The sequence below is a fragment of the Emys orbicularis genome, chromosome 1, assembly GCF_028017835.1.
Source record: "Emys orbicularis isolate rEmyOrb1 chromosome 1, rEmyOrb1.hap1, whole genome shotgun sequence".
In the NCBI taxonomy this organism is placed as follows: Eukaryota; Metazoa; Chordata; order Testudines; family Emydidae; genus Emys; species Emys orbicularis.
In genome coordinates, this window is record NC_088683.1 from 93,544,472 (window position 1) to 93,570,392 (window position 25,921).

Here is a 25,921-nt window from a genome sequence, read left to right on the forward strand (position 1 = left end):
ATACAGGGAAGAAAAGTAATTTTAAACTAGTAGTCAGAATACAATATTACAATTGATTTAGTTCAATCTGGTCCATATGGTTGCTTGGTTATATACCGAAGTTGTTTCTGTGGTGTTTATTTCTTCTTCCTGAGTGTAGGATTTTACATTAATACTGGTCCGTTGATGCCTGCAGCCCCGGCTACTGCTCTCATTTTTCCAGGAAACTTAGCACTTCAATTCTGTCCTAATGTATGTTTGCTCCTCCTTCAATTTTTATGTTTTAAAAAAATCACTGTTGGATTTAAATCAGAGAAATACATGATCAAGAAAGACACAAAGCAGCTGCTCAAGGAACAAGTTTGGCACTCGTGTTATTGTTTTATTAAGCATTTACTTAGTCAAAGAAGTTTCTGGAAACCATAAGAGTGCTAGACTGAATGACAGCTGAAGCAGTAAGCTTCATTCTTTGACTACTGACCAATGCTTCACCACTGTTCAGAAGCAACCCTGCAGACCACCATTTGCATACAGGTCATTTACAAGTCCGTGGACCACAGTTTGAAAGCCACTTATGCAGAGAAAGTCATTGGCCAAAATCTTGCTTGCTAGTGATTATTTCTTCAGTGAAATGCCAGTTGTCTCCTCTGTTACACATATGTACTTTGGCTCTTTGCTAAAGTGGATAATTGATAGTAAGTGTTGATTTTAGCATATGGTTGAGCCAGCTCAGATAAAATCCAAACAAAATGCTCACCCATGAAACTTCACCCAAAAGTTGAAATGAAACTCTTTGAGTTATGTTATGTTCCATTATGTTTTATTTTTAATTTTTGCAGTGGTCTATGTGCTTCTGGTTTTGGGGCCAGAAGCAGAAGTAGAGAAATATTATGACAGAGCCAATTTTTGCAAGATTTCCAACTTAATTCTGTAGACCCAAGAGATTCAGATATGCTTCAGAAACCATCGAAACTTTGGACTAAGATCCCTAGAGAAACAGTGGAGGTACCATTTTTTGAGCTAGATTAATTTGACTAAATAAAACACTTGAGAATATACAGTGGGGAAATTACAAAAGAAACAATATTGCAAAATATCCAGGTCCATAGCTACATACATTTTAAATATTTTCCAAAATATATAAATGCACTTTTTTTCAAATAAAAAATTACAAGTTAAACACTAAGTTTAAAATCCTGATAAATTAAGACTCTACAGAGAAGACTTTGGGAAATGGGTCATTGAACAGCTGATCACATTTAAAAAATATTAGACAATATCTTTCAGTCTCAAATGGATATTTTCTCTTTCCCCAAATCAGGGTGGATGTGCCTGGGTTAAGCAATCAGGTGATTGGGAAGATGCAGCAAGCATGGAGGCAACTACATTTTGGCACTACAGCAAAGGGTCTATCTGATTCACTGATTAAAAAGCCAAGTGGTAGAGACATTTCCCAAAGAGAGAACAGTCTTGTTTTTTCCCCCAGAGTGCCAGTCTCCAGCCTCTGTGTAGTATCTTCCAAAGTCTGTTCATGGTTTTTATGTCACACTAGATATCCAGTTTTACAGATAGGTGCTGTAGTTTTCTGTGGTGGCCAACTGCAGGTACTCTAGGGTGCCTTTTCGGTAGCTGGCCACCCGGGAAGGCTCACGCACCAGGACCCCTTCAGATTGCCTTTTCTCCAGAGACTCTGTTATCATCCCTGCTAAGTCATCTTGCAACCGCTGCTGATTCTCCCTGGAAATAGCAGGAGAGGAAAGATTTCAGTGACTCATGCAGTACAGGTAACTAGGATCCTCAGTTCACAAGCCATTTTTAGACAATTCTATCCTACCATCTTTCCAGAAGCCCTCAAAAATACTAATGAGATAGATTGTGAGCAGACTCAATTCCAAGTGGACATAGAAATCCAGTTCAGGATCTACTTGTGACTGTTCCTGACAATATGGGTTACTGTCTCTGCCAAAGAAGTTTGCTTTAGCATCACAATCTCCCACCTGTAGAGTCTGTGAAATCACTTGGAATGAAGAGAAGAAAAACCTGAACTGGATTCACAAACCCAGTTGAAATGGACTATGGCTCTGACTCTATGACCAGACCCAGTTTCAAGTACCTGTAATATTCAGCTGCAGGTGTCTCTCAAAATAGTGGCAGTTTTCTTAGAATTGCCATTCTGCCAGAAATTCATGGGACATATATGATTTTCACAGGTATGTCCCATGCAGAACAATTAAAAAATTCCCACATATATATCAGACTGGTGCCAGATCACAGAGTGAAGACATAAACATCACAGATAGCAATGGGTAGGGTCTGAGGGACACCTTCAAACACACCTTCAGAGGGAGTGCCAAAACCCTAAAGACGATTCTCTCTATTGCTCTTTTAAAAATTTCTTTAGGTTAAAAAAAGTGCCTAGTTAGAAAAGAAATGTACTGAAGAAAGTAGGCCAGTAATATCACTTCCTAAGCCCACAGATGGGATCTTTTGGGGTGAAAGGCACTAAATAAATGTAAGATACTATTAATTATTATTTTTATTGCAAAAGTTTTGAGAATTAGGTCATGTCCCATTGCACAAGTTCAACACTCTGCCCATTCATTCATATCTACCTAAAGCAGAAGAGACTGCCCTTCTCTCAGGGGGTAAGAGGTAATTTTTGTTAGGGTCTTTCCAGACCAGAGAGCATCAAGTTTTCTGGATAGTTTAAAATCCCATGCACTCTTGAGAGATTTGTTGTACAAACATTCACCTGTTCCCCAAAAAGGGAACAAAAACAATACCAGTTGATTTAAATGACATAGCTAATCAGAGATCTTAAATTGCTAATTTACAAACTACCATATACAGTATGTAAAGGAATTACTTCAATCTGTATTGAAACCCAGTCACTTCTGAGGTGGATCACAACAGCTGCGTAAATAGTACACAGCAACACTACACAACGGGTTAGGAGAGGAAGTGAAGAAGAACTCCATATCTCACTGAAACTATTTGGAAAAATGTAATCAGCCAGACTTGAATTTGATCATGTCACCGGAACTAATGCCCTTTGTATTAAGCAAAGTACATCTTAAATTACCACAAGTGGTCAGGAACTCAGTTTTATGTCACTTCTGAAAGGCAGCACTTCATTGTCACCACACCCCTTTACTTCGGAAACTGACTCAGTGTTAATTCAAAAGGAAGACTGTTACCTACGTGGCTCTGATTAAACCAGGACATCAACCTAGTATTTTTTCCTGGTAACTCCTGTCTTATGCTCCAAAAACTGAAGTTTTGTTCAGAAGTTTTTAAAAATTAAGTCTCTAGACCTTATGCCTGTGAAGGTAATCTTCAAAATGAGAACCCAATGTAAACAAAGAGGTGACTAAGTCTGCAAACAACCTAAAATGGTAACTAAGAGGTGTGAACTGTTCTCGTTCATCTCATTTTGGTATAGAGTCTGAAGCTTAGTGATGACAGTTTAATGTTAATGTTATTAACTGTTTCACTATTGATCAAATCATACAAGAAAAAAGAAGGGAAATTACATAATCTGCACATTTTATTGTGATTGGCATCTCATTTTAGTGTTACAAGTGATTGGAGCTTGGACTGGGTAAAGCTTGGGAGGGTATCACCACTCTTTTTTTCCCCAATCTGAACCTGCACCTACTAAATCAACACCCCTTTCAGGTGAGTTTTCCTTGAATATCTCCCATCCAAGGCCCTGATCCAGTAAAGTATGTAAGACTATTAGCAATCCCAGAACTAATGCTATTATGTATACTTGCATGTGTTCATATACACATACACTGCTGTGTCCTTGACGTGTGCCCAAGAAATACCAAAAAGTATAGTAAGTTAAAAATTCTGAGGGGAGAAGTGCACTTCAGCACTTTTGGTGAAGGCTGAAGTGCAAGGCCTGAGAGCTTCTTTCTCCCTTCCCACAAATAAAGAACATCTTACACAGAAGGAGGTGTTGGGAGATTATACTGCTGGTCCTTCACCCCCGTCAGCCAGTAGGTAATCTCAGTTCCTTTGCCCTAATATGTCAGAGAAAAAAGAAGCACAATTTAGGGATTAGATAGGCACAATTTATGATTTATATGCTTTGTTATACTGTATTATATGATGGATGTATTATCTTTGCTTACTGTATGTAACAGGCACCCAGAGCATAGGATGGGCACCTATCAAATTTTATAAACTGAAACAAATAAATGTAACAAAGCAAAGGTGAGCAAATTAATAGGCCTCTCCCACCAGGCCCATTCACCACTGCCTCCTCTCCACATTTTTATTACCAATTATATGTTTTACCTACAGTACTTCCCGGACATCTGTTTTGCCTTGACTTATGCCTCAAATGCTTTTTCAATGGCTATATTATCTCTAGAGGGGTGTCTTCATCACCCTGTGGCTGTATTACCAACAGATACGTCTCTCTTTGTCTCCTGCTGTTTGTCTAAGATAGGTGAACATCTCAGGTGTATGATACCTTTAGATAAGTTTCATTCCTGTGTGTTTGTAGGCATGGTATATGTTACCTTCAGGTAAGTCTTTCCTCTCACTTTATACTGGAAATGGCAGTCTGTCCTCTTCAGGATGGCGATAGTAGACCCACTTACATGAATCCGTAAAGCTAAAAATAAACAAACAAGCAACAAATGTTTGATTCGGAAACAATGCATGAACTTGTTCATTTTCTGTGAAAACCTGTGCTATGGCAGAGGTATATCTAATTGTCATTGATGTCTTAGGACTCATTCTGTGAGCAAATGACATTAAAGCTACCCATATATTGTTGAACCCAAAAATAACTACTCCATCACATAGCATTATATATGAGGAAAGACTAAAACAACTAAATAATTATAGCTGGACCAACCAATGCCTCAGGATAGAAGTGATAACAGTATTTGTGGGGGAGGGGTAAATATCACGAAGGGGAAGCAATGGGAAGAAACTGAGCAAAGGGAAGAAAATTTAGGCTGGCTCTCAGGAAACATTCCTAGTTGCAAAACTATTAGATTGTGGGATATTTATTTATTTATATTTAATATAATAACGATGCCTATCCAAGTCACCAGGCGCCCAAACATAATCAATTATATAATAAATACAATTAAATTAAATCTCAGCAGCATTAAAATCACCAGTTCCACAGGAACTGAGCCAACCAGGCACCTACCCCCTTCATCAACTAGGAAGCAAGAACTAGGAATAGGCCTGCATTTTCCAGGGTGGAGTGGAGGAATGGACAATTTGATCTTCTATCTTTAAACGTCTACGCTTTGATGATAAAGTTGTTCTTGGCTGGAGAAGGAACTCTAGATTTGAGCGCACAACTAGCCTACTGCCAGATTACACAGAGAGGTGAGCTTCAATTCTTACGTAAACCTGTGGATTCCATCCTTGAAGCTGTGTTAACTGTGTCTCCAAATAAACAATAACGAGGCATCTTAATCCCAACCACACCAGCAGCACATGGACCTGAAAGCAGAGGACAGGGCAGGGAAAGAGGAAGACAGAGAGGCTGTTATTCCATGGGGATTCAGAGAAGCCCTTGAGGTCTCAGACATGCCAGAAAGAAACTGAAACTTAGGAATTAGCGTGATGCCAACAGAACTATGGGTGTTATCTGTTAGTGTCCTTGGGTGGGTGAGTGGTCTCATCTGGAAGATGGCACTTCTAGTAGCAGAGCAGGGGCATTGGGGTCATCACTGACTGAAAGCACTATCTACATCACTTTGTACAGTGTCTGGAGGTCTCACATCCAAGTGTAGTCCAGGCCTGTCTCTGTTCAGCTTGTAAAATATATTAAATGTATTAAATATATTAAAAGTACTATTTGAATATATTTCTGTACAGACAAAAATGCAGAAGTATTAGCATAATTCCTAAGTGTCAGCTCTGGAAGCAGGGGATGGAAAGAATTAACTTAATTATGGAGAAGTTTCTGGTGATATCTTTAGGGCCTTCCCAAATAAATGAATTGTTATATTCCTTCTCTGGTGATGGACATAAACAACAGAGTACTGAAACAAGCAAAAATAAAAAGATAAAGTTTCCCCAAGTACTTGGGTTCTTTGAATTATCCACAATGCCACGCTAATAAAGTAAATCAAAAATTGATTCTCAAGTGGGCCTGGTGAGAACATTTGCCTCAAAAGCATTTAATGTAGGCCTGCTTTTCAGTGGGGGAGGAAAGGTCTCTAAGGACTCAGGTGGGTATAATGTCACCAGCTCAATCTCATAAGGAACTACAGAGGTTGGTTTGCTCAGCTACCAACCTCACAGAGATGGGGTTGTTAAATAGTATGGGAGCAAGCCAATGGTGTATTTAAGTCCACTGCCCTTCCTCCAACAATGGTCTTTTATACCTGATGCTTTCGAGGAAGGCGACTGACAGTGCTTCTGGCCAGTTGTGTGTCATGCTATACCACAGTCCTCACAGAGAATCAATTTATGAATAATGAAGCATGAGCACTTTTAACCATTGTTTTCTTTTTGATCTAGATAGAATAGCTATGTCATTCATGTTCAGATGCCATGCCCCCATACCAGAGTGAATCCCTATGCGAATCCAAACAGGCAGGCCTGGAAGATGTCGTAATTCAAAGGATCCCATGAAACTAAGGATATCCAGTGCCATCATAGAGATGTCCACTGCGTGGCGGTTGCCGTTTCTCTTTGGTAAGCCACTCACTACCATGTACGCATCACCAATGGTCTCCACCTGTAGAAACATGATTAACAGTTACCATTCCCAGTTATTGGAAGATGCATATAAATTTAGGGTGACCAGACAGCAAGTGTGAAAAATCGGGACAGGGGGTGGGGGGTAATAGGAGCCTATATAAGAAAAAGCCCCCAAAACCGAGACTGTCCCTATAAAATTGGGACATCTGGTCACCCTATATAAATTGCAGATGGAAAAGGCCTCTTAGAGTCATCTTGTTGATCTCTTCTTTGAAAGTGAAGGGTTGCCAAATTCCTTCCAATTAGATGACATCTTTCTGGTAGTGAAGTGCTCAGTACACAGCATTCTAGGTAATGAATCTGTGACCACTTGGTATCAAAAACCATTTACAGAGAGCTATGTGAAGCACATTAGAGAGACGTAATCTTGGCCTGTACCTCTCATTTGTCTTTACTTAGCATACTGGTTTTGAGCCTTTGTTACCAAATTCTATTCCCAATTACTCTGTCTGTGATGTTTTATGTACCCTGATTATTATTTAAGTGTAAGTGAGGCTCTGTTCACCTTGTAAACATCATGATGGTCGAGAATGTGGTCAAAGTTCTTATAGATGTCATTGAGCATGTCTACCACTTCCATGGGGGTGCTGTATTGGCATAGCGTGGTGAAGCCGACAATGTCGCTGAAGTAGATGGTGACTGCTTCAAACAGCTCTGGCTCTACCCGCCCAGTTTCCTTCAAAGATTTTACCACTGGCCTGTGAAGAAAGGTGGAAGGGAAATGGAGATAAATATACCTTCTGCTTTAGAGGACAACTCAGCCTCCTAGACCTGACAGCAGTAAGTGTTCCAGAAATAGAGGTTTGATAAGTAAACAAACCAACATTCTGGTGATGAGTTCAATAGGCACTTGGAAAGTCAGACACGCTAGCATTTCTGGCTACAAGAGCCTTCTAGATTATGAGCTCTTATTTAGATTGTAAACTCCTTGGGGAAGAGACTTTTCTTATTTTTTGTAAAACGCTATGCATCCCTATACATAATAATAGAAAATCCAGAGACAAGACTGGATCAGGCAGGCAGTCTCCTTCCAAGACTTGCTTTCAAGTCTCTAGCTTGGAATTGTGCACACTAAAGCCAAGGAGACACAGGGCTTGTCTACATGGCCCCACAGTTTTGACTATCGAGGTGTGAATTGCAGCACACACTTGTGTGCTATGCTATAACTCCCCTGTGTAGATCCTGTGGGTGCAATCTAAAAGGTACCTAGTTTGTACTAATTTAGTCCTGTTTAAAGAGGACTATGTTAATGTGAAGTAGTTAGTTCACGCCTGCAGCATCCATATGGAGAAGTTACAGCAGAACACAGTAGAGTGTGCTTCAATTCACACCCTCATAGTGCAAACTGTGGGGCTGTGTAGACATAGCCATACTTCTTTCTACTTAGTTCCAATCTGTCTGGTGAGCATCTGACAGCTTTGGAAGTTGAATCCAGTTTTCAATGTCCTTTTGCACACATACACTTTCTCTGTACATCTTGTTCTTGACAAGACTGGAGGTATTTGGCTTGGTGTCCTGGCCAAATTCCACGTTGGTTAATTACATTCTGCCTCCCTGAATTCCCACTCCTGTTTCAGTTGTCAATGGCAGTCTGTCATTCTTCACATCCTAGGGCTTTGGAAGTGTATTAAGCTAAAGTACACAAAGACCATTTTAGTGCAAAATAAGAGTGTCTACACGGGGAGCAAAATAGAGAGTGTGCTTTAAATTCACACCCTAGTTTACTCCACACTAAATTCCCTATGTAGACAAGACCTTAGTGTTGTTGTTTGCTGTTGAAACTGTTGCTGTATGCCACCACAGAGGTGGCTGTATATCTGTAGAAGGTGAATTGATTCCCATATATATCATTTGTAAAGCTTGTAAAAAACTTCAGGATCCTTCAGGATGAAAGGAGCTAAAGATATGTAAACATTACATTCAAAATTCACTGATTATGTCACCTAATTAACTGAAAAGTCATCTTAAAAATAGGTGTTAAATTCATTTTGTGAAATGATTGTTCACTGTATTCCTAAGGACCTCATTCCATCCTCAAGCTAGCTTTTCAATCAGTTTGTCTGTATGGCCATCATCATGTATAATGATTACATGAAGTCTGGGAATTCATGATGTTTCAAATTATCTCCAGGTTGTTTAGCCCTCTGTTCGCACATGGCACCTACAGGTCTCCCTCTAGCATCCTCCTGTAAGTCTTTCAGATGTGACACCTAGATATACTGAGGAGGACTGGTTTGGCCAGTTCTAGGCAAACAACCCTCTTAAACATCATTAGCATTCAAATAGATCAGTTATTTTATTGGTCATGCTGAGAAATGCATAAGCTAGAAAGTGCTCATCTATTGCAAGACAAATTTAAATACTTCAGTTACAAATCTTAACTACAGGTGAATCAGAAAGGGCTTGCCACAATACCACCCTTCTCCACTCAACAACACTTTACAGATAAGAAATTGGGATAGGACTACACTACGGAGACTATACCGGCATAGTTAAATAGCCATAGCTATGCCGGCATAACCCTGTAGCGTAGATGCAGCCTCCACCAACTGAAGGGGATTTTCTGTTGGTGTAGGAATACCAGTTCCCTAAACAATGGTATTCTTCCATCAACATAGCTGTGTCAACACTGAGGATTAGGTCACTATAGCTATGTCGGTCAGGGGGGTGCTTTTTCACCACCCCTGACTGATGTATCTGTGTCAACCTAATTTTTAAGTGTAGACCAAGCCTGGATTTTTTTCTCCCATCTTTTAAATCATTAAGCAGTATTTTAATTTTAGATCAGATCTGGGGGGTTTTGAGCCTCTGCAGGTACTTCCTAGTTAAGGCTCTGATTTAGCAAATAATTTTAACTTTAACAATGTGCTTAAGTGATACGCTGAATTGGGGCCTTAGACAGGGACTTCCTGGGCACTGGCCGGTCAGAGCAGTTCCTAGGTAGCTGACAAACTCTGTTGAAACTTTGAATCTCTGTCTGTGCAAACAATGTCACATTTTCCCTCTCTGCTATACATTTTCCCCAAAGTTCCTGTATGGGGAATCAGAAAGAGTAGAGTGCAGAGGGAACTGGGAGCCCTGCAAATTTACCATCTGCTGAGCTGGGTGAATGGGGGAAATAGAACAGAGGAGAGGTGGAAGCAGCCTTTGATTCTCTGATTCAAAGAAATACAGGATCAGTGTTAGGATAACCTCCATCTTTTAAAAGAGAGCGAATATCTTTAAATAAACTGCAAGTGAGAACTTTCAAAATGGTAGACGACTTTTATGATAATAATTTTAGGTTTCTCTAGAGTCATTCATATTGGAGGATCCCAAAGCACTTTACACACTGTGGGTATAAGGATTATTTCATCCACTACTGTGTCCTCACAACAAATTAAAATCGCAATATCAAATACAAGCATAAATTACATTGCTCTCACTTTTTCCATCCACCTCAGCTACAAATGGACCTTGTAGCATGTGATGGGGTATACCAGGCCTTCCCTGCCCCTGTGCTGGATGCATCAACACCCTGACAAATCTGCCCAAAGGCAGAGTGTCACCTGGGAAAGAGGGGCCATGAGTGCAGATCTCTGAGCACGGCTTAGAGAAGCCACTCAGGCTCTGGTACTGGCAGAACCAATAAGACTTGATTCTTCAGCAGCTAGAAGAGCCCTGTGGAGGCAGTAGGCAATCAGACTTGCCTGTCTGCTTCTGCTAAGAGTGAGCATGGGGGGAAGCTGGGGCAGGAGAGCAGCTCCCCAGTGTTAACCCAAACCATCCATGACCAGGTCAGGGGCTCACAATTTGACCTCACCTTCAGTTTAAGCATGCAACAAACTCTTCATTTTTATTGAGAGTTTAAAAGCCCAGGTGGTCATTTCTTTAAATTAATTTCAACTCACTGTTACTCATCTAGCAAAGGCATACGGCACAAGATGCCTTGCTCCTGGCAAGCTGTGACATAGCTTCTCTGGAAAGTTAGCTGATCTGGCAGACCAGGTGAGAAGCATGATCCAGAGCAGATCAGGCTTCACAGAGAATGACCTGTTGACAGCCCCATTTCTTCTGTAACAAGGTGTTCTGTTGACCACAATTGCAGCAGTACAGTTTAGGGAGAGAGGTGGTCTCATGGGCAACCAAGTCCCAAACTATTTAGTACTTTATAGGTGAAACCCAACCCTTCAACTCCACTTGGATACCAACAGGCAGCCAGTGCAGATCCCAGAGCACCAGCATTATGTGCTCTTAATGTGAAATTCCACTCACTAAGCAGGCAACTGCATTCTGCACCAGCTTCAGTTTCCAAGTGATATCAAGATGTAGCTCCCTGTATGGCTCATTAGAGTAGTCTAGGCTGAAAGTGACAGAAGCATGAACAATGGTGGTGAGGTCTGCTTGCATCTGAAAGAAACTGTCCCATTCATCTCACCAGATACAAGACTCTTGGCTATAGCTTCTAGCAAAGCACCCTGGAGCAGTCATCAGTCTAACAAAACACCCATATTACCAACATTTTCCATAAATGGCTGTCCCTCCATCTGGGGATCTGATATAATCTTTGCAAATTCTTTTGATAGTTTCCCTCAACCCACTCAACCTCAACTTCAATCTTATGTATATGATGCTTCAGCCAGCTAGCTCTCAGCTAGCTTTCCACAAACAAATCTTTCTTTGCCTCCTGCACAGCCATGGCATCATAAAACTGTAAAAGTTCTTAATGTTCCAGTTAGTTTAATTAGCACAAAACTTCCTCCTGAAGTGCTCTAGCAGTCACCCCACTTGCTCCCCTCTTGCAAGTCATCTGTAAACCATGACAGCGTAGGAGATGAAAAAAGTGTATGAAAGAGCATGTTGGGGAAACTGTATTAATAGCTGTGGACGAAAAAATCATTATAAAGTTCAACCAAGCCATGAATATTATGGTCTGCTGGCAAAACAGCATTTTCAATCAGAGCCCTGCAGAACCAAACCAAATCTATCACCTCAAGAGGAGAGGAGTGTCCTAATGTGGGTTAACAGTCAGTAAAGGCTAAATGGTAAAGACATGGAATCTTTAATCACCTTACAAGTTCAGGACCTAAGTTCTACAGCTCATTTGAAAGGTGATAATGCCAATCATAGGCAAAAAAGAATGAAAATGGGCCAATTTCTGCTTTTAGTCACTTGTTATAACTCACAGAATAATTTAGCCTATTTTGTCTGACCTGGATCTCTGGAGGCAAGCACTGTGAACTGTTACAATTTATTCTGTGGAGCAAATATTATTCACGCCTTCATGCTCACTGTGGTTGGAGCCTCCCACAATGATTCTGATGCATTACACACCAGTGGGCCTCACAGTCAATACTGAACGCTTCCTACTGCATGGAAACCCCTGCTGGTCAACACTCACCGTGGGAGCAGCATGAAGTTAAGCCTGTCCGCTCTGTCCCTTTCTGCCTTGTATAGCTCCGTCCTCTCCTCTACCAGATGCTCTAGGTTCCGGGAATACAGCTGCAGACGCCGGATCAAGGTATCCATGTAGTTTTCATTGGTCTGACTATGGTAGTTACTGGAAACAGTGGTTGGGAAAAGGATGAAGAAAGCACATTGGCAGGACAAGGGCAAATACAGAAGGTTATTTCAGAGTGTGGCTTCCTTGCTGTCATAACTATAAAGGGAAGGGTAACAGCCCTCCTGTGTACAATACTATAAAATCCCTCCTGGCCAGAGACTCCAAAATCCTTTTACCTGTAAAGGGTTAAGAAGCTCAGGTAACCTGGCTGACACCTGACCCAAAGGACCAATAAGGGGACAAGATACTTTCAAATCTTGGTGGGGGGAAGGCTTTTGTTTGTGCTCTTTGTTTTTGGGGAGAGTTCGCTCTTGAGACTAAGAGGGACCAGACATCAATCCAGGCTCTCCAAATCTTTCTGAACAAGTCTCTCATATTTCAAACTTGTAAGTACAGCCAGGCAAGGCGTGGTAGTTTTATCTTTGTTTTCTCAACTTGTAAATGTACCTTTTACTAGGGTGTTTACCTCTGTTTGCTGTAACTTTGAACCTAAGGCTAGAGGGGGGTCCTCTGGGCTCTTCAAGTTTGATTACCCTGTAAAGTTATTTTCCATCCTGATTTTACAGAGATGATTTTTTACCTTTTTCTTTAAATTAAAAGCCTTCTTTTTAAGAACCTGATTGATTTTCCCTGTTTTTTAGATCCAAGGGGGTTGGATCTTGATCCATCAGGAGTTGGTGGGAGAGAGGAGGGGGGATGGTTAATTTCTCCTTGTTTTAAGATCCAAGGGGTTTGGATCTGTATTCACCAGGGAATTGGTGAAGAGTCTCTCAAGGCTACCCAGGGAAGGGAATTAGCACATTGGGAGTGGTGGCAGCGGACCAGATCTAAGCTGGTAGTTAAGCTTAGAAGTTTTCATGCAGGCCTCCACATCTGTACCCTAAAGTTCAGAGTGGGGAAGGAGCCTTGACACTTGCAGTTAGAATGGAAATTGCTCAAAGCTCATAATTTCACCTCTTAGCAAAGGTCTTATTCTTAAGGCATAAAGGCCTGAGGCCCACTCAGGTCACCCTGTCTTGCTAATTTTCTGAGCCCCAGTTCTCCTGGCCCTGCTAATCTCCACAGTTTCAGGTCACTTAAAATAACCGGAGACACAAATATTCAATGGGAGAGAGTACCATGGAAAGCAAGAATCCTGAGAAGGAGCTAGAGGTGATAAGAGGCAGCAAATTAGATATGAATTTGCAGTGGGATATAGCACCAAAAAGCCAATGCAATTTTGGGCTGCCTTTGCAATGGCATCTTATCACCAAACGGGGAAGTAACAGGCTGTGGGTCACATTCACTCATTGAGATCTGCTGGTTTCCACTGGTGGGACCTGGACTGAAGACTCCCATCAATGGACCATCTGCCAGAAGCAGAGATGATATAGCACAAGCCAGTCATAATCTCTGCTTCACTTGGGGTCCTGAGCTAGCAGATGCAGCCTATGAAATGGATGGGGCCAAGATGACTGGAAGATCCAATAATTTGGATTCTGATGGAAACTGCCTTTTCCCCAAGCAAAACATCCATGTTAAGGTGGCAGTGGAACCAACTGCCCTCCCCTGGGGTAAGCCCCCTTCTAATGCAGCTGCCGCTGCAGTTGTTGGGCATGAATTGTGTGTTCCTCCATGCCCCTGGAGGTGAATCTAACTATTTTTCTGCACTTCTTTGGTGTGACCTCATCTGGAATGTTGTGTTCAGTTACGGACACCACATTATCAGAACAATAATGACAATCTGGAAGAAGTTCAGAGAAGAGCAACAAAAATATAAGCATGTGGCTGGTGGGACAGACTTATGGGGATAGGTTTAAAAGTTGTGAAACAGTCTCTGAAGGGAAGTGGCTGAAAACCCATTGCTTGGGACTTTTAAATAACTAGATTAGAAAAAGTATGACAGGGAACTCATTTCACTCAAACCCTATAATTACCTTACTCTGGGTAACCTGATCTTTTCAATCACCTCACTTTGTGGTCATCTGAATCCATTAATATCACCAAAACAAGTGACCTAAACTTTTTAATCATCTCATCCCCAGAATATCCAACTGCAGTAATTTCCTGAAACCTGGACATCATGACCCATTATCGGACACTTGGGTAGTCCCTATTTACACAATGTAATAATTTGGGCTCTGGGTGATCATCTCTCTCACACACCCACACCTGCCCCAGTCAGTGAGCTCTGTTTTTCCACTGATTGAGTCATGTTGCATCAGAATACACACCTATAACTATCAGCTTCCAAGTAGCTGGGAGTTTGGAACACAGTGCTTACCTGAATATTTTAGCCAGAGTGCTCTCAATTTTCTTAAAGTCAGGCCTTTTCTCTGGATCTTCCTCCCAGCAACTTTTTACAAGCATACACACCTGAGAATGTACAACCCCGGGGAAATTCAGGTGAGTAGTTGCAAAGAATGGTAATAGGGTTAAACAGCAAGACCAGGATCTGTTCACTAGTCAATATGGAATTCCTCTCCCATCCCTCTTGGCCAGTAACTTATTAAAATGTGACCAATTGTTATGAATCTGTGACCAGGGAATTCACTATAGGCACCTTACAGCAACACTCACTTCACGTTAGCCACTGGTCAGCAGCCAGATGATACTGACATTCAGTAATGACTACCAACCTGAACAGAATTTGAATCAGTGGTCCATAAATGAAAGGCAAGTGAAAGGATCCAATCCCCCAACCTGGTACCAGACTGTAATTATTGACCTAGAAGTGAAAGCCTTAGTAATTCCATCCCCAATTCCCTGAGCTTGGGTCCTGGCTGGAACTGGTGACTCAGAGATAAAAAGTCATGCTGTTACCAGTCCTCTGAGATATCCACTCTAGTGCTTAATGATTATTATTAATCTTAATGATTAATAATATCAACATTTTTAAAGACATACTACTGTAATATAGAAATGAATACTGTACAACTGTTTGAAAGTGTTGTCAAAAGATAAGAGTAGCCCTTTCCCAAATAGTTACATAGACCCCATAAATCACTCCACTTAAGAATATAGGATTTGCCACACTGGATCAGACGATCCATTAATGAAGTCCAGTATCTGGGCTCTTGTCATGTAGAGTCAGATGATTAAACACTTAGCCAAGTTATCCCACCTGCAGAACTGGCTAATAGCTGATGCTTCAGACAAAGGTAAAACACCCTCCCCATGATGCATCTGGTCAAGACAAACAGATACTGTGCCATACTAAACATACATGTGTTCCTTAAAATGAAAAAGGGGTCTTCTTTGTCCCATATGTCACATCAAAAAATTAATGCAATTAAAAAAAAAATTCTAAAAGTGGGGAAAATATCCTTTGATTTATTTGCTTTTTTTTCTTTTCCAGTGGATTGGCAAACGCCTCCCACTTGACACCATGTGAATTCAGAAAGAGTCACCATTAACACATGTTGTAGTTGTTGGAAGCCACCAGGTGCAGAAGAAGGAAATGCTGTGCTGTGGGCACTGGAGTGAGGAGGAAAGAAGTCCAGTGAATTACATTTCACTGCACTGATGTTAATTATGGGACATTTTTTCTTCCTGAAAGGCCACAGCATTGGAACATACAGTATGTATAGCCTTCATCCTCCCACACCAGCCATCTCTGGCCTGGCTAGAAGCATTTCCTCTTTTCCTTTAGTGTAGGCTTACTTCCAGCTCCCCTTCTCCTGCAGTCTCTAGGATCAGGTCTGGGCGGAAGGGTCTAACTCCTTTGCCACTCTCCACTCTGTAAAGTTTCTCTAATGAAAAAAAAAAAGGGCAATATTTAAACAACAAAGTGGCAGTGCATTTCTGGGTGAGTTCAGTATGCCAAGGTAGTTTTCTAAATAGAGATGGGCCCAAAGCAAAAGCATGGCTCTGGACACCCATGTTTTTTTATCTGATCTGAACTTTGGGGGAGGCGGGGTTCTAATTATAAGGCTCAAGGCCAGACCAGAGTGACTTGAAGCCACCTGAGAAATGAAAGGAACAGGAATGTACATGTGCATGTATTGGGCATGACAGACATAGACATGACAACTTCCCAAGTGGGCAGTAGCCATATTAGTGCCTTTCTCAGGATGGGGTGTAGCCATAGTAAAAGGCAATGTGAGAAGCCCATTAGGATATTATGGCCTGATTTTCAGAAATGCAGAGCACAATCTCACAAAGGCAATTGAAGCTGCAGATGCTCGGCCCCTTTAAAAATCAAAGCATTAATATATATGAGTATAATTTTGAAACATAGCAGTTTGTTGCCTTATTTGTACCCATAAGCAAGAAGACACTGTCCCATCCTACCAAAACTCTCTGACTCTTGAACATGTCAGAATCCAGGTCATGTTTTCAAAACTCATTCATACTGTGACATCAACAAACTATTAGCTTGCTTCCTAACTTGCAATAATGAATGTTCTGCTAACCCAACCATGTAAAGGGCTTCTGTAAGAGATATCACAAATGATTCTACACATACAGCAGGGGGATTTTTTGCCTATTACTGGTCCATCTATCTATCTATCTATCTATCTATCTATCTATCTATCTATCTATCTATCTATCGTATTTACAGCATGCCAATCATCATAGTATCTAGATGCTTCATTTCAGAGGCAGAATATGACTCAAGCGTATTTCAAAAATTCTTCATTTGTTACCTGTCCTCTCTCTGATCCTAGCTAACGAATTAGGCCAAACATTTATAAAAGAGGAACTGTTGAGGGCTTTGAAAACCTTCCTAATAGTGAGTCCCAATCCCCACTGATTCTTGGCAGAATACTATAAAACCTAACCTCTCAGCTGTCTGAATGTATGCTAAACTTATTTAACCAACTTCTGAAATCAGGATCAATATCAGAACCTGTTACATCAACCACCCATATATCCCTAATACTAAAAATAAAGGGAAAAGCTCCATGGAGTGTGGCTGTAATATCATTGCTAAAGAGAAACTTTAAAATTTTAACAAAAGATTGGCCCACCGATTTAAAAAAAGTTACTCGGTGAATCCAGAATGGCCAAAGAAGCTTCAGGCCCAGTAGATTTAGCCACTACTAATATTAGGAGACTATTAAATGTCCTGTCACCTGTGAGCCAGCTCTAGCAAGAGGCATGGATTGCATCCCATGATGCTGAGAAAGCTGTCAGTAAGTTGGTCTAAGCCTACAGGATGGAAACACTAAAGTGATTTGGAATGGACAAAACTTTTCTAAAATGGTGAAGCTTCATGATAAAACATAGGTCAAAGTCAACACAGAGACAGATTGTGACCCTAGCGCCACTAGCGAAGTGGGGGTGGCGGGCAGTGAGGACCCAGGAACATTGTGCCTGAGCTGGCATCGTGCCTTCAGCACAGCAGGAAGAACATGGCCACTGAATCACCTTTTGAAAGAGTGCAACTTGCTCTCTCACCCTCACATGCAGCAAGCCCTGCTGGCTGAAGTAGGGAAGGGAGAGTATATCCCTTTCCCCTCTCCACCCATTTTGGGGAGTCCTTTGCCAGTAGTGACACTACACTTATCAAATCCTTGTGTTCACTGGGATTGTGCCTACCCCCTGCACAAGGAGGAATAAGACTTCTTATACTTTCTGCTCCCAATTGTACTCCCACACAGAACCAGGCATCATTTGACACACAGTATGCTCTTGGGCAGACAGGGTTATAAAGATGACCAATATGCCGTGAATATAGTATGTTTAGCTAATGATTCCCTATCTTCTAAGTAAGTAGAGCACTGTAAACTTTCAAAAATTGGTGGTGATTTGCTTGTTTGTTTTTTAGGCAAACAGAGACCCAAAAGTAAATCTGAAATGTCCCCTCCCCCCAAAATGAGCTTTCTCAGATGTTCATTTGTATTGAGTTAGCAATTTGAAAGGCTGTGTTTCCCAGAGTATAAACATTACGTGTCTGGGCAGGGAGCATGCTGAGGTTACCCCAGAAATTCTAACATGTTTAGAGGGAAAGAGCTAATAGGGAGGCTAAGGTGCTGCTGTACTACGTGTTTAAACGAACACAGGGAGGGTTTGGCAGGATGACTCAGTGGTAGAAGAGGTGTCTGAACTCGTTATCAATATGCAGTCTGGGGAATTCTAAACTCTTACATACATGTGGTTATTCTAATTTATAATGATAGATGGATTCTGGTGTTGTGGCATTATTGGATTTTACATCATATAAACAAAATTTGTCCATTTCAGGAACAATACAATGTTGGCTTCCCAATAAAAGAAACTTCTTTGATATCTGCAAACAAGAAGCTTCATAGTTAAGTTTGTCCATTGTGGGTCTTTTATTAGCATAGCCTTCTATCCATGTAAACCTAACACAATTATCTCACTGGCCTACAAAGCTTTTGGCAAAGTCTTTTACAAATCAAGCAGATAGAGACCTAAAAGTTGTGTTCATAATATGAGGAAGGGTCATGCATTGTCCACAATCAGATGAAAACTGGACTAAAGTTAAAATTTTCAGAACTGCCTAAGTGACTAAGAAGCCCCCTAGGACTTAAGTTTACGTCACTGAGGCAGTTTTGAAAATGTTGCTTTTAATTTCCACTGAAGATGAAGCCCCAGCTGGCCTCAACAGAACTTTAATGGAGTTCTGCTTTAGTAGTTGCATAGACTTACTGTTTCATCATTTACACAATGTATACAAAATTCATGCCTAAAACTCCAGTTACCTGACAAAAATATGGGCATAGAAGTCTTAACTGTATCCACATGGTCTGGGACTAACCATCTTCTGGATCAAAGGATTCAATACCTCCCTGGTTGCTTTTACTAGCAATGAGAGGTATGGGTCCACAACTCAAAAATGACAAGCTGATGTTTACCCAGTGACTCCATAACCTCCGTAGCAAAACTTCCTAGAATGCCCTAAAGGCATGGATCTGCTCTCTAAAATAGCAGCCAGTTTGGTGCAAATATAATTAATCTTCTCCCTGAAATATGTGGAAAATTCCCTGCAGCACAAAAGATCTGATTAGGTTTCTGAGCCAAGGAAACCAGAATTTACCAGGCTGTCAACTATTTCGAACAGTACCATGAAATGTGGTTTCATGGATGCAGTGGAGGAGAAGAAAATTTTCTTCTCTTGAAACATTATTGGTGAGATCTGCGAAATGCCGTAGTGAATGCCTAACTAGCTCACCTATAAATGCCAACCACTCTTATTTCATGTCATTGGGTTTCTTTTGCCCTTTTGGTGTCCATGTGGGTTTGTTGTTGATGTTTGGTATTACTGAACTGTGACACGTTGGAATATGTAATGTTGCAAGGTGGAAGGAGGGAAGGAAAAACAATACAACACTTATTTTAAAAAATCACAGCTATTACTCCCAGGTGTCATTACTATTAGACTCTTCATTCATTGTCCAGTGAGAAAAGTAGCAGCTCAAGTACTTAACAGAGACAGTGTTTTTCACTAAAAGTTGTGGAAAATGTGACAGTCAGAGCCACAACATCCAAATGCTACGGTTGTAGCATAAGATAGATGTGGGTTTTAAGTCTTTTACCTTTATGGTCCCGGCAGAAGTTAGTGTAGAAGGTCTCCCTGCGCAAGATGATCTCCTGTGCAATGATTCCATAGCTGTACACATCACCTTTCTGAGACACATCAGCATGACGAAGGTGTTCAGGAGCTGTCCACAGATCTGAGCAGCCAGAAGTGGTAGATACAGAGAGAGATGAAACTGATTTGTGTGAGCTTCTTCAGAACCTCACCCCCTTCATATTGTTTTAATTTTATCTTTTTACTATTGTTACGCCCATCCCCACTAAAGCTTGGTATTGTTTAGATATTTGTTCAGCTATTGTGTGGAAGGGCCGACTTCAATACACACTGGATAACTGACTACCAGATATGCTTAGGTTCAAACACAAGTTGTTGAGCTAGATGGAGGAATTACTGGGTGAGGTTCTATGGCCTGTGTTGTGCAGAAGGTCAGATTGGATGGTCATAAGGTCCTTGCTGGCCTTAAATTCCATGAACCTATGAAAATAATCCCCAAATGTTTTTGAGGCTGACAACATCATTGTGTCATAACATCTGTGGCTAGATAACAACATACATGTGTATTTCTTGTACACCAGTCACCATGATATCTAGACATTGTGGTATTATTCTGTTGTGCCAACCTATCATGACATGTTGTTATTGTATCATAATGTAAAGCAAAATCATTCTCTTAGCTGCAACACAGCAGTCATAATGCAAATACCACCCTGTTATGATGAAATAACTTTGTTTCAAGGGATGAATTCTAACAACCAATAATTCTCAGTTTGCTTGTAACAATATTTCCCCCTGAGCTACCAGAGAAAGAAGAGAAACCTGTTACTAATATAAAAATAAGAACATAAGAACGCCCATACTGGGTCAGACCAAAGGTCCATCTAGCCGAGTATCCTGTCTTCCGACAGTGGCCAATGACAGATGCCCCAGAGGGAATGAACAGAATAGGTAATCATCAAGTGATCCATCCCCTGTCACCCATTTTCAGCTTCTGACAAACAGAGACTAGGGACACCATCCCTGCCCATCCTGGCTCATAGCCATTGATGGACCTATCCTCCATGAACTTATCTAGTTCTTTTTTAAACCCTATTATAGTCTTGGCCTTCACAACATCCTCTGGCAAGGAGTTCCATAGGTTGACTGTGTGTTGTGTGAAAAAATCCTTCCTTTTTTTTGTTTTAAACCAGCTGCCTATTAATTTCGTTTGGTGATCCCTAGTTCTTGTGTTATGAGGAGGAGTAAATAACACTTCCTTATTTACATTCTCCACACCAGTCATGATTTTATAGATCTCTATCATATCCCCCCCTTAGTCATCTCCTTTCCAAGCTGAAAAGTCCCAGTCTTATTAATCGCTCCTCATATGGAAGACGTTCCATCCCCCTAATCATTTTTGTTGCCAATTATTTCAATAAAATGAATATAAATATGAAATGTGACAATGAGAAAACCCTGAGCGGGAGGAGTGTAACATTTACATTCAGTGCACTTTTCCTAGCCACTAATGTTCCATATTCCTACCTCTATTACTGCAAATGTTTGTGTGTGAATCTAAGAACTTTCTCTTGTCATTCCAGCCCCAGGTTCTCTTCTGTCTCCATATCACAGAGATGATACAATATGTGTTTATGACATTCCAGCTGGTAATCATACAAATGATTCCAGTGTCACAATTTCAGGTTTATATCTTCACTCAAAAATCAAGTGGGATGAGAAGATAGGTGGGGAGAAGAGAGGAATGCTTATTTATACAGAAATACCCCATGATGATTAGCAGAAATAGAAAAAAGGTGATGATAAAAACAGTGAAAGCTATAATTTACAGGAACTCCATCTAAGCAATATAATATATTAAGGATCTCTTTAGAGAATTATTTTAAAATGTAAAAATTATGTAAATTTATGTAAAATGACATGTTAACGTTTGAATTACATCATAGTACATCACAAGATATTGTGATATTTCATGCAGACACTCCACTGTTTTGTGATCAATGATACCATGGTGTACCTCACCTCTTTTCTGCCCTGTCACACAATCTCATCGCTGTTGGTGTGTCAGAGTGACTGTCTCCAGGGCCGACGAGAGGGGGGAAAGCTGGTACAAATTATCGGGGTCCGGCGGTCCTGAAGGGGGCCTGGTGCCTGGCTTCCCTGGCTTCCCCCCCCCCTCATCAGCCCTGTTTAGCCAGTCCGCCCTTGCTGGGGGGGCCCGAAAAAAAATTTTCACTGGGGCCCGAACCCGCTCTCTGCGGCCCTGACTGTCTCCTTTGAGAAGGAGCAGGGTCCAGTGCACTGTAACTGATCAGCTGCCTCCATGTTGGGTTTCAGAGGGGGCAGCGAGGCTCTAGGGAAAGAGAGAAAGGGAGGTGAGAGCTGCCTGAGAAAGCAAGGAGAGACCAAGAAACAGATAGGAGCAGCAGAGGAGAGTTGTTGGAGACAGAGAGGAGCAGAGGAGAGCTGGCAAGAGTTACTGGGAGAGAGCTACAAGAGATTGGGAGGGTGGGGGAAAAGATGGTGATGGGAGCTGGTACCGAGGGCTGTTGGGAAGACCTGAAGTTGAAGAAAGTTGTTAGTGAGCCCCAGCTAGAGCTAGGGAGCCCTGCCAAGTTGCAGGAAAGCTCATGCAAAAGCCCCAGGGCAAAGAGGAAAAATCAACTTGGTCAGGGAAAGCTGAGAATGAAACAAGAGGGCTGATGCTGGAGTGTGGATCCCAGGAGCAGGGGTAGGACTCACAAGCAAAGAGGCCTGGGGAACTGGAACACTGCGGGGAGCCCTCTTGTACCGGCCTGAATGGAGGGCTGCAGGAAGCCGAGCCCAAAACCAAGAGGGTTGAATCTGGAGAGATGTTCCTTAAGCAGGATAGGACTCACAGGCAGGAAGGCCTGGGAAGTAGAACACTGCAGTGAGCTCTCTTGAGGAAGACCTGACTTGGAAGGCTCTGGTACTAGAGTTGTGGGAGAAAAGCAACTCTGATAACTCTCCAGCATATGGCCTGGAGAGTGGGCCCTGGAACAAGGGCAAAGGAACTGTGAACAGAGTGGTGACTGACCCTTGGGTGGGTGACCTGGAAATGACATCACTGAAGAGGGCATGAAAAACTGTTTTGTTTATACCTGCTGTATCTTTGGATTTGGAGAGAATGGTTTTATCATGAGGGTTATGCAGATTACAGAATGTGTACATGAATACATTGTGCCCACAGGTGGGCTTTTGAATTTGACATTGAGAGAGACTGTGTTGTTTTTTGTATGGCTGGACCAGGAGAAACTGAGGTAGCTGAACTAGTTGTGCTGCAGTCTGCCACAGGGGGACACTTTAGCTGGGGCCGCCCTGCCACATGCTGTCAGAGAGAGCCTTTTCCCTGCAGTTCCTGCCATCTGAACAACCTTCCTGTCTTGCCCTCTCACAAACTCCCCATGCTTTTCAAATATCAGTTGAAAATATATCTCTTTCCTCTCTTCTTTTTACTACTTGCTTACTTTTTCCTTCTGCCATAACTTCTCTCTGTGACTGTATTATTTAACTCAGTAAAATGTTTTCAGACACAGTTTGTATGAAAGATGCGATACAAAATAAAGTTGTATTGAATGTCATGCATTCATTTCTCTGTATTCAGTATATCTAATGCATAATAGATCACGGGATATCATGTAGCTTTTTAGAGAGTAAACATTAAAAAGTCTCAGTGGACTAAGAAAATCTAACTTTCCACAACATTATAGTGAGTATGTGTTAGACAAATCAGTAAGTTTACTTCTGCATAGAAACATACATATTGCTTTCACTTAAACCTATTTCCCCACATGCTGTAGTTTGGCCTAATAGTCCCACAATCTTATTCCAGGGCTGGGAAGGAGATGAGAAGAATTGGGATTGGGACTATTTTTGCATACCTTTCCTTGGAGGAAGAATGGAATTGCAGCCAAAATCAGTGATCTTCACCACCATGCGACTGTCCACTACACAGTTTGTGGACTTGAGGCGGCCATGGACCTCAGTTTTGCTTGAGTGCAGGTAGGACATTCCCTGTGAGAAAAAGAGAGAGAGAGACTGTATGTGACTTGATTGCTACCAACATTAGTAAGAATGTGAAGGTTCATCATAAAATATATCTAAGTACTTACATGGCCCTCATCAGCATAGTATCTGAGCATGTCACAATTATTAAAGAATTTTATCCTCACTACACCCCTATGAGGTAGAGAATTAATTTACCAGAGGGGATTTTCCAAGGTCAAATTAGATGTCTGTGGTAGAGCTCAGAAATGAAGCTAGGTCTCTAGAGTTCCAGGCCAGTGCCTTAACCAGACTATCCTTCTTTCCAACTACCACTGTCTGATACTGTGATGTGCTTCTTGACAGTGCTAGATCTGCTGCGTTTGGGAAATTTATTTCCTCCAAGTGAAGTTCATTGAATTTGCAACAACTGCTTTTATGGTGTTTTTAGTAAAGGTTACAGTTTTGTATAAGTATTTTACAACCCTAAAAATGTGGCTGGGGAAATGTTCCAGTTTTTTATTTTGTAAAGAATGAAAAATGAAAAATCCCCATTAACTGACAAAAGTATTAGGATTGTATCCTTTCTGTAGACATCAATCTACAAGTGGAACTTGTAATCAGCAGCACTTGGGCAGATCTGATTCTCCGAAGCAGAGGGCAGCTGAAGGATCAATGCAGAGATTACCGGAAGACATTCTATGGCCTATGTAATGCAGGAGGCCAGGTTAGATGATCATAAAGGTCCTTTCTGATCTTACAATTTTTGAATCTATATACACTAGTCAATACATAATACCTGCAGTCTGTGGGCTAACTTCAGAGGTGAATCTTCCAGTTCCCTCAGCATGCAGGTTATGCTAATTCAGATGATTTTAGACTCCGGCTTCCTGAACTCTTTCTCTGACACACATACTTGCAGACATGTAATTTGCACCCCTTTATTCATCACTTCTGAATTTGGCCCACTTAGTCTAGGACCGTCAAAGATGGCATATCTGGTATGTCAAGGAGCTAGAAGAGCGATGTAGCAGGAGAAACAACTGGTAGGTAGGTGTAAATTTAAGTAGGCGGTGTACAATTTACACCTATTTACAGTCTCCTAATAGTTGTTTTTCCTTCTACACCTCTCTCTTCCGGCCCTTTGATATGTAAAATGCAATCTGTATGCTGAGGAGGCTAGAAGGTGTATATGACATCAGTTTAGATCCCCTCTGAATTTGGACCCATAATTTTAAACACACACATTCAAATGTCATCCTCAAGGATGACAGATGATAATCATGAATGTGGATTATACCAATTGAGTGATCATAATCACAGGGTGTGACACGCCGCTCTTTCACAAGAGAGAACTGTGCTTTGCTTATAGTAGGGGAAGAGTCAGGTAGTGTTGTGAGACAGTTGAGACAGGAACAGCAGAGGTATGTTTGAACTCCAATCGTAGGGGGATGCAAGCATCCCTAAAAATGTGATTGGAACTGGTTATCATGTGCATACATATATCATGCTGGAATCTGTAGAGACTATGTAATAATGTGTGTCCAAAGGAAACACTTCTTAACGCTGCTGCTACTCCCATGCAGCTCTGCTGACACCACCTAGTGTAGAGAGCCTACAACAGCAGGCCCTTCTGCAAGCTTCAGGGCCCACTTTCTGCTTCTGCATCTCGTGCGTACTCCTGCTGACACCAACCCGGGGTGCAAATCCACTAGAGCAGAAACTCCTCACCAGTTTTGGCCTCCTACAAGATGATTCAATGATACTGTGGTCTACATGTGACAGAACTCCCTCGTCTTCAAGTTGGGGAGCTGGTGTGTCTGAGAAGGCTTTCTCCTCCACTGCCATCCTTTTTATTGGGGAAGCGGGTTTGGAAGCAGAGAGCCTGGTTAAGCACACGGGTGAGAGTTTCAAAATTGCCTGAGTGAGTTAGGAGCACACATCCCATTGACTTTCAGTGAGGTTTGTGCTCCTGTATCTCTTAAGGACAAATCAATGGGAGTTAGATGGCTTGGCGCTTTTGAAAATCCCAGTAGGTGCCTCTCTGCATCTTTAGGTACATCTCTACCCCGATATAACGCTGTCCTCAGGAGCCAAAAAATCTTACCGCATTATAGGTGAAACCACGTTATATCGAACTTGCTTTGATCCACCGGAGTGCGCAGCCC

General features: G+C 41.6%; 1 protein-coding gene across 1 annotated transcript in view; it reads right to left on the reverse strand.

Moving 5' to 3' along the window:
- Positions 1-1,541: 1,541 nt before the first annotated feature.
- Positions 1,542-25,921, reverse strand: part of GUCY2C (guanylate cyclase 2C) — a 61,783-nt gene continuing 37,403 nt past the window's right edge. Inside the window, exons 17-27 of the mRNA XM_065413956.1 lie at positions 23,651-23,783; positions 19,753-19,890; positions 15,911-15,999; positions 14,532-14,623; positions 12,107-12,265; positions 7,232-7,424; positions 6,529-6,703; positions 5,359-5,457; positions 4,512-4,606; positions 3,931-4,007; positions 1,542-1,716 (exon numbers count right to left, since the gene is read on the reverse strand). Coding sequence (XP_065270028.1) covers positions 1,542-1,716; positions 3,931-4,007; positions 4,512-4,606; positions 5,359-5,457; positions 6,529-6,703; positions 7,232-7,424; positions 12,107-12,265; positions 14,532-14,623; positions 15,911-15,999; positions 19,753-19,890; positions 23,651-23,783 — 1,425 coding nt within the window. The remainder of the gene's footprint in view (positions 1,717-3,930; positions 4,008-4,511; positions 4,607-5,358; positions 5,458-6,528; positions 6,704-7,231; positions 7,425-12,106; positions 12,266-14,531; positions 14,624-15,910; positions 16,000-19,752; positions 19,891-23,650; positions 23,784-25,921) is intronic.